We start from the raw sequence: 15,913 nt of genomic DNA, 5'->3' as shown, positions 1-15,913 counted from the left end.
AACTTCCGCAGGGATTTGGGGATGCTCTGGGACTGCAGATTATGAGGAGAGCTGTGCTGGAGGGGCTGCATCCCCAGCATTGGGTTTGGACACTGCAGAGCCCATCAGAGCCCCACGCTGGTGCTGTCAGGAGCCCCCACGTCCCTTGGAGCAGCACACAGGCTAATCCCCAGTGGCACAGGGACCCCTCGCTTGGCCTTGGCCCTTCACGTGATGGCTTGGGGGGAGTGCCAGGCAGACAGGCCCCTTTCACAGTCCCAACACACTGGGCTCTTTCATTACCAGGGGCCTCCCACGCTCTGCCGTGGGCTCCTGGCAGCCCTGCTGGCATGGGGAGGGGGCAGCTGGCAGAGGGGGCAGGACTGGCCACGGGGCTGATGTGTTTGCTGGATGCTGTGAGCAGCGCTGGGGCTGCCTGGCTGCTCCATGGAGAGGGGAGATGCATCTCCCTCCATCCTGTCTGTTTCCCCCAACACAGGGCACGGGGTGAGTGACTCCCAAGTACACAAGTACTTGGGGTTTCCCAAGGCACACACAGTGTGCCTACATCCCTTACTGGGCCCTGGGGCACGGACAGCTTGGAGGGATTTATCAGTGTATTGCTGTGGGGAATCTGAGGCACTGTGGGAGTGTGGAATCGGGGAGGACATAGCCATGAACAGCCAGTGACAATCCCAGCCCTCAGCCCATGTCGCCATGCAGGGGATGGCTGTGGGGACAGCACTGTGGGGCTGGGGGCCAGGCTGAGCCCTGCCTTGTGCCACAGGTTCTCGGCACTGCACCACGCAGCCCTGGGCGGCAGCCTGGACCTCATCTTGCTGCTGCTGGAGGCACAGGCCACCGTCGACATCAAGGACAGCAACGGTAAGGGGTGACCCTGGGCACGGCCCCTCCGGCCGCCGGCGCAGCCCCCTGCGCCAGGCCAGGGGCCGTGTCCAGCCCTGCTGAGCCCCGCTGCCCACAGGGATGCGGCCCCTGCACTACGCAGCGTGGCAGGGCCGTGTGGAGCCCGTGCGGGTGCTGCTGCGTGCCGCCGCCTCCGTCAACATGGCCTCGCTGGACGGGCAGATCCCGCTGCACCTCTCGGCGCAGTACGGCCACTACGAGGTGGTAAGTGAGAGCCCAGAGCCACCCACATGCCCTCCCCGGGGCTCTCTGGGGTATATGGGTGGGGGCAAACCCCGCCGTGCCGCTGCGGGGTGATGCTGAGCCCCTGCACCACGTTGCTCCCCCGCAGTCGGAGATGTTGCTCCAGCACCAGTCCAACCCCTGCCTCATCAACAAGGCAAAGAAAACACCACTGGACTTGGCCTGCGAGTTTGGGCGGCTGAAGGTGGGTGCTGTGGGCTCTGCCCTGTGCCAGGGGCTTCTCTGGGGGCTGCTCTGGAACCCACTGGCTCCTCCAGGAGCAAAGTGCTGGTTCTGGTTACGACTGTTCTCCCTCCACCACAAGACTCAGAGTCTGGCAGGCAGCACCTGCCTCCTCCCATGGCCAGACACAGCCGGATCCTGAACCTGGGAGCCGTGGGTTTTGCCCCTGACCTTGCAGCAGGGCAGCGTCAGGCTGGGAGAGAAGCCAGGAATTGTTGCTCCCGGTTCTCCACAGCCTCCCCCCACCCACCCCAGCTTTGCTCACAGTTAAGCACAGATAGGCTGAGCTGGCTAATCCCAGCAAGCTCTGAGCATCCAGCCCTACTCCAGGTCCCCAGCACAGTTTGTGGGGACAGGGCCACCTCATGCTCTGGGAGACCCTGGCCCAGCCAGCACCACCGGGTTGGGCTGGAGCATGGCCAGCCAGACTGTTCTGTACCCCTCTGGGAGGGGACCAGGGGGATATTTCCATTTTTGGAGTATCTATAATGTCTGCAGCTATAAACAGGGCAGTAAAAATAACTCCTCTGTGCCTCTGGGTTGACCTGAGATGCTGAGAGTTGCTCTGGGCTGGAGAGACTGGAGGTTTTTAGGGCTTGGTCTGAAAAGCCTGATTATGGGAAGACTATTTCTGGCTGTTGTGACCTTTTATAGCCCCTCACGATAGTGTGGCCATGCCAAGCACTGTCCAGCTCCAGCCAAGCCTGGGGCTGTGGATGGAGGGGAGTGGCAGGATGGGGAGTGGTGGGCTGGCCCCAAGGATGAGCCCTTCACTGGGAGGGTGCGGGTGGGGGTACGTGCACCCTGTTGCTCACCAGTGTCTCATGCAGGTGGCCCAGCTGCTGCTGAACAGCCATCTGTGTGTCGCCCTGCTGGAGGGACAATCCAAGGATGCCACTGACCCCAACTACACCACTCCACTTCACCTGGCAGCCAAGAACGGGCACAAGGAGATCATCAGGTAACTCCCTGCCCTATGCTGGAAAAACCCATCAGGGCTTCAGTCCTGCTTCCTCCCAAACACATCTTCCTCCTGCAGGCTTCAACCCCTCATCCCCAAAGCAAATGCAAGGTCTTGTCCCCTTCCCATCGCAAAGCAGCCAAATGCCTGATGTCCATGTCCTGCTGTTCATACCTCTCCCTCCTTCCTACCAGGCAGCTGCTGAAGGCTGGGATTGAGATCAACAAGCAGACAAAGACAGGTACAGCCCTGCACGAGGCTGCGCTCTACGGCAAAACAGAGGTGGTGCGGCTCCTGCTGGAGGTGAGCGTGGTGGGGACAGAGCTGTGTGGGGGGACAGCCCCTGGAGGTCACCCAGCACCCCTTCCCCTTGGTCCCTTGCCTCCCTTGGGTGTGGTGGCAGGGAGGGATCTGGCCTTGACCATGACTCCTCCCGGGCAGGGCGGTGTCGACGTGAACATCAGGAACACCTACAACCAGACAGCGCTGGACATCGTCAACCAGTTCACCACCTCACACGCCAGCAAGGACATCAAACAGCTGCTGAGAGGTGAGGTTGGGACGGCACTGAGAGGGGTTTCTTCCCTGTGGGATCTGCCTGGGTTCCCAGTGCTCCTCAACAGCCTAAACCAGTGCCAACATCCCAGTCCCCTCTCACATGTGCCCGCATCGTGGGGCAGTGTCCGGGGATCGAGTCCTTCCTGCATTATTAATGTTTTCTTCTCTCGTCTCCTTGCTCTCGCTTTCTCCTTCTGCTCTCCCTGGCCTTCTGTCCTTCCTCTCTATGCTCTGGCACCTTCTTTCTTCCTCTGTCCCTTGCCTTCAGAGGCATCAGGAATCCTGAAGGTCCGAGCTTTGAAGGATTTTTGGAACCTCCATGACCCGACTGCTCTCAATGTCCGAGCAGGAGACATCATCACGGTGAGGCTGCTCTCTGCTCCCCATCCCCCTGCTCCACCATGGCTCCAGGTACCAGCCCCATCCCTCTTGTCCCATGGCAGGTCCTGGAACAGCATCCAGATGGCCGATGGAAGGGGCACATCCACGACGCTCAGAAAGGCACCGATCGGGTCGGGTACTTCCCCCCCTCCATTGCTGAAGTCATCAGCAAGCGGACAGGTCAGTGGCCATCCTGGGGACAGTCCCCTGTGTGAAACCTTCCCAGCCTTCCCAGCACCTCCTGTCAGACAGGCCCTGCAGCCCTGGCTAGCTAGGGGGGAATGGAAGGACTTGGGGGGTGTGCCATGGGTGGGGTACTAATCTGGGGGTTGTGGCTCAGCTCTGCCTCCCTCCCTGCCTCCTGCATGAGCTCTGACCATGCGTGTTTTGTCTTTGAATGCAGGCATGGTTGTCCCCCGCGTGGCACCCGTGCAGCAGCGCCAGGGTCCCCCCGGGGCCCTCCTGGCCCCCCCTGGGGGGCTGCAGCACCTCCCCGACGAGTGTCCGCACCCAGCGGCCCCGAGCGGTCCAGCGGCCTTTGGCCACCTCACCCTAACCCGGACGGCCCCAGGCCCTGACAGCTCAGGTCAGGGGAGCACCTGGGGAGGGAGAGGGGCTGGGGACCTTCCCCTGTTCCCAGCCCTACCTGGGCAGGGGCACAGGGGGAGACTCTCCCCCCACCTCTCCATGGGGAAGCAGCCAGATGAGAGGAAGCAGATGCAGGAAAAGGGAGTTTTGGGGAGCCCTTAGAGCAGCCCCTTCTCTCCCTGTGTCTCAGCCCTCTGTGTGTCCCTTGCCAGCCCAGGTCACCCTGTCTGTGTTGTGTATGCTGGGAGGTGGGAGGGAACTGATGCATTGTCTGTGGCTGGAGGGATCTTGTGGGAGACTGTTTTTTTACTGGGATCACTGTGTTGGCACACGGGTCCTTGCTGGGGACCTCTGTGCCCTGTGTTACCCCCAATCCCGGGGTGCTGCTGATGGGCTCCCTGCTTGCCCCGAGCAGCAGGAGACAGGAACAGCGTGGGCAGCGAGGGCAGCATTGGCAGCATCCGCAGCGCTGGCAGCGGCCAGAGCACCGAGGGCACCAATGGGCAGAGCACCAGCATCCTCATCGAGAATGCCAGGGTAGGTACCAGCCCCTGCTCCTCCTGTGCTGCTTCCCTGTGCTGGCTCAGGCTGGAGATGGAGCCCTATCCGCTTCCATGCCCCCTCCTAGCAAAGGAGGGGCTGCTGGAGTTGAGTATCCTACACCAAACACCTACTTGGTGCCAGGATTCAGCAGGGAAATGCTCCTGGGGGGACCCCAGTTGTCTCCCAAAGCACAGCTGGCCTTTCTGAGTGGAGCTGGAGGCTGTGGTTGGCATCACACAGCATTTCCACCATGTGCTGTGTCACCTGAGAGGATAATAAAAGACCCTGGGCCAAATCCTGCCCATATCTCTCGCTGGGGACCAGCCTGTTGTTGGGTGAAGCTGTGGCCAGCAGCCCAGCATGGGGACCCCCACTCTGCTCCTGGGGGTGTGACAAAGCTGGACTCCAGAGCGGGGTCCTTCTTCCACTCACTCCTCCTCTCCCTCAGCCTCTGCCCTCCACTGGTGATGACCTTCAGCAACACCTTTTGGGATCAGAGCCACACAATGGGACCTCCCCGGCAGGTGAGAGCTGTCCCTACTCCATGGGGCCTTGGGGACAGCTGTCCTCCCAGCCCTAGGGGCTGTTCGCTGTTTAAGTGCCCCTATGACAGTTCTCCTCTCTCCTTTCTGCCAGGGCCACAGGGCCTCCAGACCCCAGGCAGCTGCCCCCCTGGAGACAGGCTCTTCTCCCACCAGTTCTTGCGTCCTGAGCAGCTCCTCGAGGGGAAGGTAACTGGGACAACTGGGGAGTGGTGTGCTGGGTGAGAGGGCCATGTTTGGGGCACTCAGCTCAGCTCTCACTGCAGCGGGGACACAGAGAACTGGGTCTTGAGGACACTGGGGACAAATGGGTCTTGCCCAGGGAGATACTGTCATTGTGCCTGGAGCAGCCAGGTTCTTCCAGCCCTTGCAGCCACCATCATGGGCTGTTCTGTGTCCCATCCTCTCCCCAGGATGCAGAAGCCATTTACAACTGGCTGCGTGAGTTCCAGCTGGAGTCGTACACTGTCAACTTCCTCAATGCCGGCTACGACGTCCCCACCATCAGCCGCATGACCCCGGAGGTGAGGCAGCTCCTTCCCCACCCCGAGCTGCCTGCAGTGGGTACCCACTGCTCTGAGCTCCCTGAGCCGCTGCTGACCACGGCCCCACTCTGCTCCCATTAGGATCTGACAGCCATTGGTGTGACCAAACCAGGCCACAGGAAGAAGATCTCCACGGAAATTGGGCAGCTTAGCATCGCTGAGTGGCTGCCCAACTACATCCCGGTGAGTCCCTGGCAATGAGGCTTTGGTCACCCCCTTTTTCCAAGTCTTTTCTCAGAGTTCTCTGACCCCAGGATAGGACAGGATGGGGTCTGTAAGTAAATACACACTGCAATGGCTTTGATTGCATTAAAGCAGTCAGAGGCACCCTAAAAACACAGTCTCCTGGGCAGGGCAGGGCAGGGAGGGGATGCTGAAGGTGCTGTCCATTCCTTGATGCTCACAGCAATGGCTCCATGCTCTTTCCAGGCTGACCTGATGGACTGGCTCAGTGCCATTGGGTTGCCTCAGTACCACAAAAAGCTGGTGAACAACGGCTACGACTCCATCACCATCGTGACGGACCTGACGTGGGAGGATCTGCAAGAGATTGGCATCAACAAGCTGGGTGAGTCCCTCCTGCCATGCTGGGGTGGCCCAGGGCAGCCAAGTTTCCCACCGAGGTCTGTCCCCACGCCCCGTTCTCCCTCAGGCTGGGAGGTGCAGGCATGTCGTGAGCGCCCGGAAAGGGCAGTTCCTGGCTGTCCCTAAGAACTCTCCTTGGCCAGCTGGAGCTGGGCCCAGCCAGGTAGATGCCAGCAGTAGTTTGTCTCCTCCCATAGGCAGAGTTTGGATAACCCCGAGGCCTTTGCCCCAGTGTGTGACATAACTACTACTCTTTTTGCCAGGAAACAAAGGCCTTGGGGGCTGGAGCTGACCTGATGTCCCTTTCCTTCCTGCAGGCCACCAGAAGAAGATCATGTTGGCTGTCAAGAAGCTCAGAGACCTCCGCAAAAGCCTCAACCAAGCAGAAGCAACTCTGGCAAGACGCAAAGTCCCCGGTTCCCTGGACATTGTCACCATCGAGTCGCTGGAGAATGGGGAGTGCCAGTCCCCACACACACCCAAAATGACAACCTTCCAGGACAGCGAGCTCAGCTACGAGCTCCAGACGGCCATGTCCAACAGCTGCCACGAAACACTCGGCATCAAGAGCAGCCAGGGAATGTCACGGAGCCAGGAGAGCATCGGGGTGCGGTCGCGGGGCTCGGGGCACTCGCAGGACAATGTGCTGTCCCGGCGCCTCTCCAGCCCCTCACAGGAGAGCCTGGGCAGCGGTGAGAGCAGCAGCAGCAGTGGGCAGTCCTGTGCACCCCCCCGCAGCAAGGAGAGCCCGGTCAGCCTGCAGGGCCGGCCCAGCCCTGAGCCCTACGGGAAGCTCCTGTCCCCTGAGGGGCTGAATGGCTTTGCCAATGGCGGCGGGGGCAGCCCTCTCAAGGAGAGGAACCTACCTGAAGGCACGGATCAGTACTCCCGGCCTGTGGCTCAGAAAGGAGCCGGGACTCCAGCAGTCACTCCCTGTACTCCTCCCCAGACTCCCAGCAAGGGAACAGCCCCCTACGTCTTCATGTACCCGCATGTCTCCCTGAAATCCCCAACAGTCCCGTCCGTCCTGGGAGCAGAGCAGCCCAAGGCCCTGGCACACCCATACCCCTCCGTCTCCCCTGGACAGAAGAGCAGCCTGCAGACGTCAGCCCAAAAAGGCTTCTCTTACCTGCACAGCCAGTGCGGCCCCACGGAGCCGCCCACCACAACCCCCGTGGCCGGGGAGCAGCACAACGGGGGCGAAGGCTTGAAGCACAAGAAGCGCTCGCACAGCCTGAACCGCTACGCGCTGTCGGACGGGGAGCACGAGGAGGAGGAGGGGGCCCCCAGCAGCACGCTGGGCTCCTACGCCACGCTGACGCGGCGGCCGGGCCGCAGCCAGATGCCGCGGGCCTGTCTGCAGGTGGATGCCAAGGTGACCCGCAGCCAGTCCTTCGCTATCCGGGCCAAGCGCAAGGGCCCTCCGCCGCCGCCTCCCAAGCGCCTCAGCTCCGTGTCCAGTGCCCTCGCTGCCGAGGCAGATGGCGAGCAGCCCCCCAACCCCGAGCGGCAGCCCGCAGCCCCCCAGGATGCAGTTGACACAGGTAACACCCCCAGTGATGCTGGCCGTGGCAGGACAGTGAAGAGCCTGGCAGCTGCGCTGGAGGGAACACCAGATGCAAGTCCATCCAAGCCCCTCCTAGCCCCAAAACCGCTGCACCTGACTCAGGACTGTCTCCCCCGGGCAGATGTGGGTGAGGAGTCCCACAATGGCGGTGACACCAGCAGTGCCACGCTTCCCGATGGCAGCAGGGACCCCTTTGAGAGCGGCAAGCCACGGAGACGGACAGTGAGCGAGCCCAGTGCTCCTATGACAGAGGTGGCTGTGCAGGGTGAGCGGGAGGATGCCTGCTCGGACACAGAGGAGGAGGCCAAGCCGGGGGTGTCCTCTTCATCGTCCCAGAACAGCTCCAGTGAGTGCATCCCCTTTGCAGAAGAAGGCAATTTAACCATCAAACAGCGGCCAAAGCCCAGTGGGCATCCCAAGGCCGACACGGCCGTGCTGGACACAGAGCCTGGTTCCCAGCCAGCAGAGCCCCAGGGGAAGGAGCCAGCAGCCCCCGCTGTGACCAAGGAGCCACCCGTGCTGGAGTTCAACCTCACTGAGTCGGACACGGTGAAGCGCCGGCCGCGCTTCAGGGAGCGGGAGCCGCTGCAGGCGGTGCTGAAGGCGTTCAGCATGGCAGGGCAGGCGGAGGCGGGGGGCACCCCCACACCCCAGTATGCCCAGGCCCAAGCTGTGAGCATAGCGGGCCCCCCGGCACCGGCAGCACGGCCCGCGCCAGCTGGGGATGCCTTTGATGATGATAGTGTGGAGTTCAGGATTGCTGAGATAGAGAAAAGCATCTTGTCGCTGGAGAAAGGGATGAAGAAGGCCCCGAGCCCCACCAAAACCCCCAGCCCCACAGAGCTGGTCGGCACGGCCGTGGTGAGGACACCCACTCCAGGTATGGGGGTTTGTGGAGCTGTCTCCAAGGTGGTGATGGTAGGGCTCCCTCCCATGTCGGCATGGGTGGTGAGGAGGACCTGTGTCACCACCTACCATGAGTCCCCTTCCTTTGCAGATGTCCCTGCCAAGCACACCTCCGTGGCATCCACTAAGCTCGTCTTCTCTGGACCCAAGACCATCTACCAGCAGGTCCTGCAGCCCTCCCGCCATACTGTTGCTCCCTGGGCGGCCACCGAGGTGGTGCCAGATGTGATCGGGTCCCTGCCCACTCCCGGCTCACTGACGCTGGAAACGGGCAGCAAGGTGTCAGCAAAGCCTTTGGCAGCTGCCCCAGGGGCCACCCTGGCCCAGCAGCGGCTGGAGCAGACCAACTCCAGCCTGGCTGCCACACTGCAGGCAGCAGAGAAGAAGATCACAGTGGAGGAGGCAGAAAGGTGAGGGAAATGCTGGAGCTGGGCCCCTTGAGGGGGGTTGGGAAGGTCCCAGGGTGGGCAGGAGAAGGGCTGTGCATGGGCACGTCATGCCTGCACCACACAGGTCACATGTGCTCAAGCCCAGCTCTGTGTTGAGTTCTTGCTGCTGGGTTGGATCCAGCCTCGCCAAACCTTCCCCATCACCACCTGCAGCCTTTGGGCAGTGCTTTGACTCTCTCCCTTTCCTCCCCAGCCACCCTGGGACTGCGCACTCAGCCAAGAACATCTTGGAAGACATCAGCAACATGTTCGACGACCTGGCCGACCAGCTGGATGCAATGCTGGACTGAGGCTTGCTCCCTCCTTCCCCTCCCTGCCTCTGGCTGCTCCACCAGTGCCCCTCACGATGGGGAAGAGAGAATCTGGCACCAAGTGGTGCCTGCAGGTCTCTCCAGCCACCTCCCTCCCCGCACTTTGCACTGCGGCTGGGAACACAGCTGCCCTCCTTGCCCACCCCTGGCTCTTGTGTCACACGTGCCAGCGTGGCCTTGGGCTGGTTTCTGAGGGGGTCAGGCATTTCCCACCAGACTGGCAGCAGGAGGAGAGCCCAGAGGGGCTGCACATGCAGTCCTGGAGGCCACGGAGAAGCCCTCGTTCCCTTGCACAGAGCTGAGGAGCCTCCACAAGGGACCTTTCTCTTTCCCTGCTGCATTGTTCAGTCCTGCCTGTTATTATTTATCCCCTGCCAACAATGTGTCACAGGAGAGACCTCCCTGGGCAGCCGCCACCGAGCTGGCGATTCACTGAGCAGCCCCAGCCCTGGCCAGGCCTGACAGCAGCTAAAAGAAGACAGGGCTTGTCGCAATTTGGCAGCTTGCGGAGCGAGGAGGAACCTTTCTGCTTTATTTGCCGCTTTTCCAAATGCGTCAGCGTCAGCCAGCGTGAAATCCAAGTGGATCGAAATCCCTCCAGTGGGACCCACAGACCCCTCGAGATGGGGCTGGCACAGCGGATGCTCCGCCACAGCCCTGCCGGACATGGGAGCCTTCCTGCCCCTTCCCAGACTGATGAGGATGGTGATGGCAATGCCAAAAACCTGGGAATTTGGGCCAGTCTGTCTGGATCTTGCTGCTCAATGGAGTTTGCCCCCTGCCAACACTGTGCCTACGCAAACTCCCACCCTGGTCCTTCCAGAGTGAAGCAGCAGCATGATTAATGCTTTCAAAATTTTTTTCTCCCCTCCCTTATCCCTTTTTTTTTGGGAGAAAACAGTCCCTTTTCCCAGTGCCCCTCCTGTGAGGAGCTGCTGGCACAAACCCCGCCGTGAGCATTGTTCAACAGTAGCAGCGTTTGGGACGTGATCCTTCCCCGCGGCTGTGCAGCCCAGCGGGGGAGCTGACCCCGGATGCACCGGGGGAATTCGGCTCGGGAGCAGCTCCCGCGCGCTGGATGCGGCCGCAGCCCATGGCTGCAGCGGGGGAATGGCAGCGAGAGCTGCCTGCATCCAGGCGGGAGGAGCGGCTGCATCGCTCCGAGACACATTTCTCTCGCAGGGGCTGCTCAGTAGTGCATGGCTAAATATGTCCAAGAGCCCCGAACTTGGCTCGCGCTCGGCATGCCAAGCAAATGAAAGCATCGGAGCACCAGAAGGGAACCGAAGATTGTGCTGAAGTGCCATTTGCTACAAGAATTCCAAACAAAGGGAAAGAAAAATCCTCATCTTTTCCTTTAAAAAAAAAAAAAAAAAAATCACCAGTGCAAAACCAAACTGGAGAGGGAGAAGGTGGCTGAGAAGGCAGTCGCTTCCCAGTCCTGTTGGGAGTTTGTGGCTGGACTGGACTGTTTGCAGCCCCTTGTGCTGTTGTATGGGAAGGAGAGCAAAGCCCACCTGAACATTCCTGAGGGTCTCTGTGCCCGAGGGCAGCTGAGCTGCAGGCAAGAGGTGCCAGCCCACCTTCTGGGCTAAAAAGCAAAGACAGAAAGCCCTGAAAAAACCTAAAATCCTATCGTTGGCCAGGACTTGAGGTCAGTGTGAGGCGGGTAAGACACTTCTTCCCTGGCTCTGATTTCTGTTCCACACTGAGTGTATCCACTGTCCGTGTCTGAGTGCCACGTCATGAACATGATGTTTTCAAACAGCTACAACCAGTGGCACTTTGTCAAGAGGTTCACAGAAACCTTTTAAAACTGATTTTTACTCTCATGAGTCAACCTGGGACAAACCCAGGTTGGTTTTTTTTTCCAATGTTGATAAACTGTAAATGTTTTTTTTTAAAGGCCAATGTATATATTTTAAATGTGATTTATTATATATATTTACTAACCAGAACTGCAAGTCTTGGGTCAGGGATAAGAGGACACTGGGGTGGAGCTGCCGCTGTCTGAGCCACCTGAGGGCAGCACAACGCTGCTCTCATTGTCAATAAGGGAATTAAACATTTGATTTTGCAGAAGAATGCCTATTTTTTGAGCTCTAGATCTCTATTTTGAAGCTACTGTATGGTGTGTAAGTTATGTACACTGCAACTGGGACTTACTGACCCCAGCTGCACCTGCTCCGTGCAGCGAGACAGTGAGGGAAAAAATAGCCCATGTAATCACCAGACTGACAACAGATTTTAAACCATCCGCTCTGTTTGTGTTAATCATGTGTTTTGTTTTCCACTAACATCCATTAAGACTAAATTCTATTAAACAGTGGGGCATATTTTACCCTTTTGATAGTTTTGCCTAGTTGTGTCCTTTGTGTCAAATGGCACAAGCTTGTTTCCTACTGCTTGAAGCCCATCAAGGATCAGCTTTATCCTATCCCTTGAGTGCTCCAGGGTTCCTCAGATCATCTCCCCTGGTGAGTCCCAGTCACCTCCAGTGAGGTTAATGTTCAGTGTGAGTCTCGCCACCACGGCAGTAACGTGGTGACAGCACTGGTGTCGCAGTGCCCAGCTCTGCCCATGTGACACCTCCACTACCCCCCTGTGCCAGGCAGAGCATTCCCCCCTCCTGCCTGCTCGGAGTGCGGCCACTGTCACCCCAGGGCCTGCTTTGGTCAGGACAAGCAGCCCAGGCCTCCTTATCCCACCACTGCTTGTCTCCAGTGCTCCCAGTGCCTCTTCAGCTCACCCTGACCTTTCATCCATCCTGAGGGATTCAAACTGTGCCACCAGTCTCAACTGAAGCAGTGCCTGGAATCCAGGAAACCACCACGTAAGCAAACTTATTCTGTAGGAAGAGGCCTTCAGAGATGGACAGATTTGCCCAAAGCTGAGCAGAAACTGGGAAAAAGGCCAGAACTGGATCCCAGGAGCATCAAGCTCTCAGGCTGTGTCCCTACAATAGAAAAATCACACCCTGTGACCCCAGCAGCCACAGACATTTTTACCTCCTTGCTTTGTTGGGTGCAAACTTGTTCCCACTCTTGGGTGTGTTATCCAAGACAATCATTTATTGCCATTCATATACTGGATGCTTGTGGGTCTGGGTTTGTTTCTTTTTTTCTTTTTTATACAATTTACAAGTTTTAATACAAATGAAATATTTTTACATACATCCCAAAAATTTAATATAAAATATACAGCATTTAAAAACATTTTGATGTAGGAAATTTCCTTCTGAAGCCGTACACCCTGACCCTTGGACACTTCAATGGCTGAGGGAAGGGTGGCACTGGCAAGACCATCCAAAAGGTTCCATTCATACACTTTAGCTCCCTCCAAGTCTAGCAGGGGAAGGAGGATGCAGGAAAATAAACATTTGTGATCACCCAGAGGAGGAAACCTTGAAGGTGCCTCCTCCAGCAGAAGGTGTGGCCAGCAGGAAGCCCTGGAATCTGCTGCCTTTTATCACCTACAACAGTTCATGGCACAGGGCAAGAGCTGAGGTCTGGGTGGGGAGAAAGTTGGGACAGCAGTGAGCAGCCCTGTGCTGCCTCTGACTGCAGCTCAGCTCTGTCACAGAGGAGATCATATCCCACTTGTGATCCAACCCTGGCATCAGGAAGGAAAGCTGATTTCTCAGGGGCCAGGTGTCACAGATCTGGAGCTGGCATTTAGTGCCAGTGAAAGGTGGCAGCCTGTTCTCCCTGAGCCCTGCAGGTGCCAGGGGAGTGAGGGCACAGTCCAGCCTGGCTGGCAAAGCTGGGCAGACACTGCTGTGGTGCAGGGGAGCAGCCCTGTGCTTCCCCAGGGAGCTGCTGGCTCCCTATCCCATGCAATCCTGCCAGCACGGGATCTCCCCAGCTGCAGGAACTGGGTTCAGGGCTTGGAACACCCCCAGCTGCCCCCCTCCAGCATCCTCAGTGTGTCCCCAGAGTTCAGGGGTTGGCTGTACCCAGCTCTGCTCCTCTACCAGCCCCACAGCAGGGTGAGGGTATTGCTTAGAGACACTCAGACGTGTCCGTGCTCTCTGGTTATGCTGAAAAGTGAGGAAGACGAGGTAGAGCAGCAGAGCAGAGCTTGGGGGTTCCAGCCAGCTCCCTGCCTGCCCAGGAGGGACCAGCTGCCAATTGTTAATCTCAGCTACCAAAGGGGAAGTAACAGCCAAATATTGTAGTGTTAATGTTGGGACCAAAAACAGGGCTAGGATTTACCAGCTTTAGTCAGTGTTTAGAACTAGAGTCAACATCTCCATGAGCTGCAAATATTCTGGCAGCCAAGCCTGTGTGCTCCTGCGTGGCCCTTGGCTGTCAGCCCACAAGGGCACCAGTGCTCCCAGTACAGACAGGGTCTGGTCAGAGCTCAGGAGCTTGTGTGCTGCACTGGGGCAGATGATAGCTGGCTGCAGCCCTCAGGGGAGGGTCTCTCCAGGCAAAGGAAGAGACCTCCAGAAAAACATTGAGCAGATGTTGCCCAGGGAGGCTGTGGCAATCCCTGGAATTGTTAAAGGTCAGGTTGGACAGGGCTTGGAGCAACCTGGGATAGAGGAAGGTGTCCCTGCCCATGGCAGGGGGTGGAATGAGATAAGCTTTAAGGCCCCTTCCAACCCAAACCATTCTGTGGTTCTGTGTGAAGGCATTAGCACAGAGGGGAGAGACTTTCCAGCACTATCACAGACAGATATGATTGGGGGGTTCCCTGTGCCTTGGAGAGCAAGTACTGGATGCAGCACAATCCTGGGATTGGGAAAGGAGCCATTCACCAGCTCTGTATTAGTCACAACTGCAAGTTGCAGATATCCTGCCTGGAAAGACGTCCCCTCCATCTAGGGTGGGATAGGCAGGGCTCAGGCTTTATCTGGAGCTGTGGCTCTCTCAAGCAGGCACATTACTGAAGCAGAACAGCAATTTGGATCACAAGCAGGAGAACAGCTATAAAACCTCTCTGGGGGTTGTTAAAGAAGATAAAAGCTGGTTCAACAGGGCTACAGGAAGTTGAGCCATGCTGGCTCCCTGCAGGCAGGCAGAGCTGCCCTCCCTCTGCACCAGACCAGAGGATCACAGGCAGCTTTTCCCAAAGCCCTGTCTCATCCCTCTTCCGACACAGCCAGCACAAAGCTGTGACAACGACACTAGAGGGCAGGGCTGGCTCAGCCCGGCTGTCCAGAGACCCTCTCCACTGTCCCCTCGGGAATGTGAGCTCCCAGCACTCCTGGGACTGCAAGAGGGATGGCTCCTTTGCCCCGGGACACAGGGCAGGGAGGCGGGGAGGGCATGCACAGGCACGCACACACGGAGGGCAGGCAGAGATGGAAAACAAAACGGGTTTCAATAGAGATCTCCTGCTTCAGCAGCCCTACTGGTTCCAGATTCTCCTGACAGGCCCAGGAAACCCATCTGCTCACAAAGAGGAAAGGAGTCGCTTCGTTTTAGCATCACCATGATACTAACAAATACCTCTAGCAATAAATAAATAAAGGAGGAGCAGCCAGAACAGGCACCAGAGCTTGCAGGCTACCGTGAGGGTACCTGGCAGGCTGGGGAGGGGCTGCATACCTGTGGGGGGATCCCTGCCTGGGGCCTGGGAAGGTGCAGATGTAGTTTTGCCAGGAGGCTGTCAGGTTTGCATGTGTGAGGGAAAACTCCCTGAGCCTTTGGTGCAGCCACTCTCCTGGTGGCTGTTTGGCCCTGGCTCCAGGGAACTTGAGCTGGGTGCTTTTAAAATGGCGAATTCATCCCCAACTTGGTTTCAAACTGCAACTTCTGCCTCTTTTGGTAACGGACACGGACCCTGGAGAAGAAAGAGGAGAGTCAGTATGTGGAGGGGTGAAAGGCAAGACTGTCCCACTGCCCCTCCTGAGCTGCCAGTCCCAAGAAGCAGGGAAGCCCCTGGCCTGGGCCCTATGGTAGCCTGGGAGGGGAATCAAATCCAGAGAGCAACCCATGGTCTCAGTCCTACCCCATCCAGCTAAATCCCATCTCCAGGGACACCAGACACAGCACAGAAAGGTCCAGAAACCCTTCTCGGGAACTGAGATGGTGTCTCTATCCCCATCAGGGTTCCCTGTAATCCCTGCTGCTTTTCCTCCCCAGCCCTGAATCAATGTTCATTAGCGTTGACTCCCAGCTCCGGCTGCTCCCCGTGCAGGGAAGAACAGCCAGTCACTCTGCCTGCTACTCATTCTTGGCTTCAGCCACTTCCCGTGAAAACGAGTCTCACAGTCCAGGCTCTGTGTGAAGGCACACTTCCTCTGCTGTGATTCAATGCCTCTCTGTCCTCATGGGACAAGATGGAGAGAACAGCCCTCCCCAATTCCATACTTGTGTTGCACAGACCTTGGCTCCCTCCCTCCCTTTGGTTTGAGATAAGGAAATTTTGTTCTCCCTTCCTGCTCCCAATCACTGCCACTGCCCTTCTCTGACCCTCCTTCCTCCCCTGCGCTTCCTCCCTGGGAGGTGGAACATGGGCCTGCACACAATAGCCAGGTGATTTACACAATGCAATCAGCTCTTCCTTTTTGTTCCCCACCCTGTTCCCTGGGCATCATTATTTTTTGCAGCTCAAGGCCAGGCTGGAAAGAGGCTCCAGCCCTTTCTCCCCGTCCTC

At 58.2% G+C, this 15,913-nt stretch overlaps 2 protein-coding genes across 13 annotated transcripts in view; one reads left to right on the top strand and one right to left on the bottom strand.

Annotated features, from left to right (window-relative positions):
- The window catches only part of CASKIN2 (CASK interacting protein 2), a 38,048-nt gene extending 26,389 nt beyond the window's left edge, over positions 1 to 11,659 (top strand). For 3 of the 8 annotated variants that reach the window (XM_042032523.1, XM_042032525.1, XM_042032528.1), the window contains 18 exons: positions 767 to 864; positions 965 to 1,110; positions 1,238 to 1,333; positions 2,202 to 2,332; positions 2,527 to 2,635; positions 2,774 to 2,882; positions 3,159 to 3,253; positions 3,334 to 3,451; positions 3,675 to 3,857; positions 4,275 to 4,396; positions 4,851 to 4,926; positions 5,039 to 5,133; positions 5,358 to 5,468; positions 5,571 to 5,672; positions 5,919 to 6,057; positions 6,392 to 8,521; positions 8,639 to 8,957; positions 9,190 to 11,659. In XM_042032523.1, coding sequence (XP_041888457.1) covers positions 767 to 864; positions 965 to 1,110; positions 1,238 to 1,333; positions 2,202 to 2,332; positions 2,527 to 2,635; positions 2,774 to 2,882; positions 3,159 to 3,253; positions 3,334 to 3,451; positions 3,675 to 3,857; positions 4,275 to 4,396; positions 4,851 to 4,926; positions 5,039 to 5,133; positions 5,358 to 5,468; positions 5,571 to 5,672; positions 5,919 to 6,057; positions 6,392 to 8,521; positions 8,639 to 8,957; positions 9,190 to 9,286 — 4,276 coding nt within the window. In that variant the 3' untranslated portion in view covers positions 9,287 to 11,659. Of the gene's footprint in view, positions 1 to 766; positions 865 to 964; positions 1,111 to 1,237; positions 1,334 to 2,201; positions 2,333 to 2,526; positions 2,636 to 2,773; positions 2,883 to 3,158; positions 3,254 to 3,333; positions 3,452 to 3,674; positions 3,858 to 4,274; positions 4,397 to 4,850; positions 4,927 to 5,038; positions 5,134 to 5,357; positions 5,469 to 5,570; positions 5,673 to 5,918; positions 6,058 to 6,391; positions 8,958 to 9,189 lie in introns of all 8 variants that reach the window. The other 5 variants (XM_042032521.1, XM_042032520.1, XM_042032522.1 and 2 more) reach the window with 3 other exon arrangements.
- Positions 11,660 to 12,356: 697 nt separating this feature from the next.
- Positions 12,357 to 15,913, bottom strand: part of TMEM94 (transmembrane protein 94) — a 50,533-nt gene continuing 46,976 nt past the window's right edge. For all 5 annotated transcript variants that reach the window (XM_042032531.1, XM_042032530.1, XM_042032529.1 and 2 more), the window contains one exon: positions 12,357 to 15,097. In XM_042032531.1, coding sequence (XP_041888465.1) covers positions 15,025 to 15,097 — 73 coding nt within the window. In that variant the 3' untranslated portion in view covers positions 12,357 to 15,024. The remainder of the gene's footprint in view (positions 15,098 to 15,913) is intronic.

The sequence above is a fragment of the Corvus kubaryi genome, unplaced genomic scaffold, assembly GCF_017639235.1.
Source record: "Corvus kubaryi isolate FWS band 111438036 unplaced genomic scaffold, C.kubaryi_AGA036_p1.0 37353, whole genome shotgun sequence".
In the NCBI taxonomy this organism is placed as follows: domain Eukaryota; kingdom Metazoa; phylum Chordata; class Aves; order Passeriformes; family Corvidae; genus Corvus; species Corvus kubaryi.
This window is presented reverse-complemented; position numbering and strand designations above follow the sequence as displayed.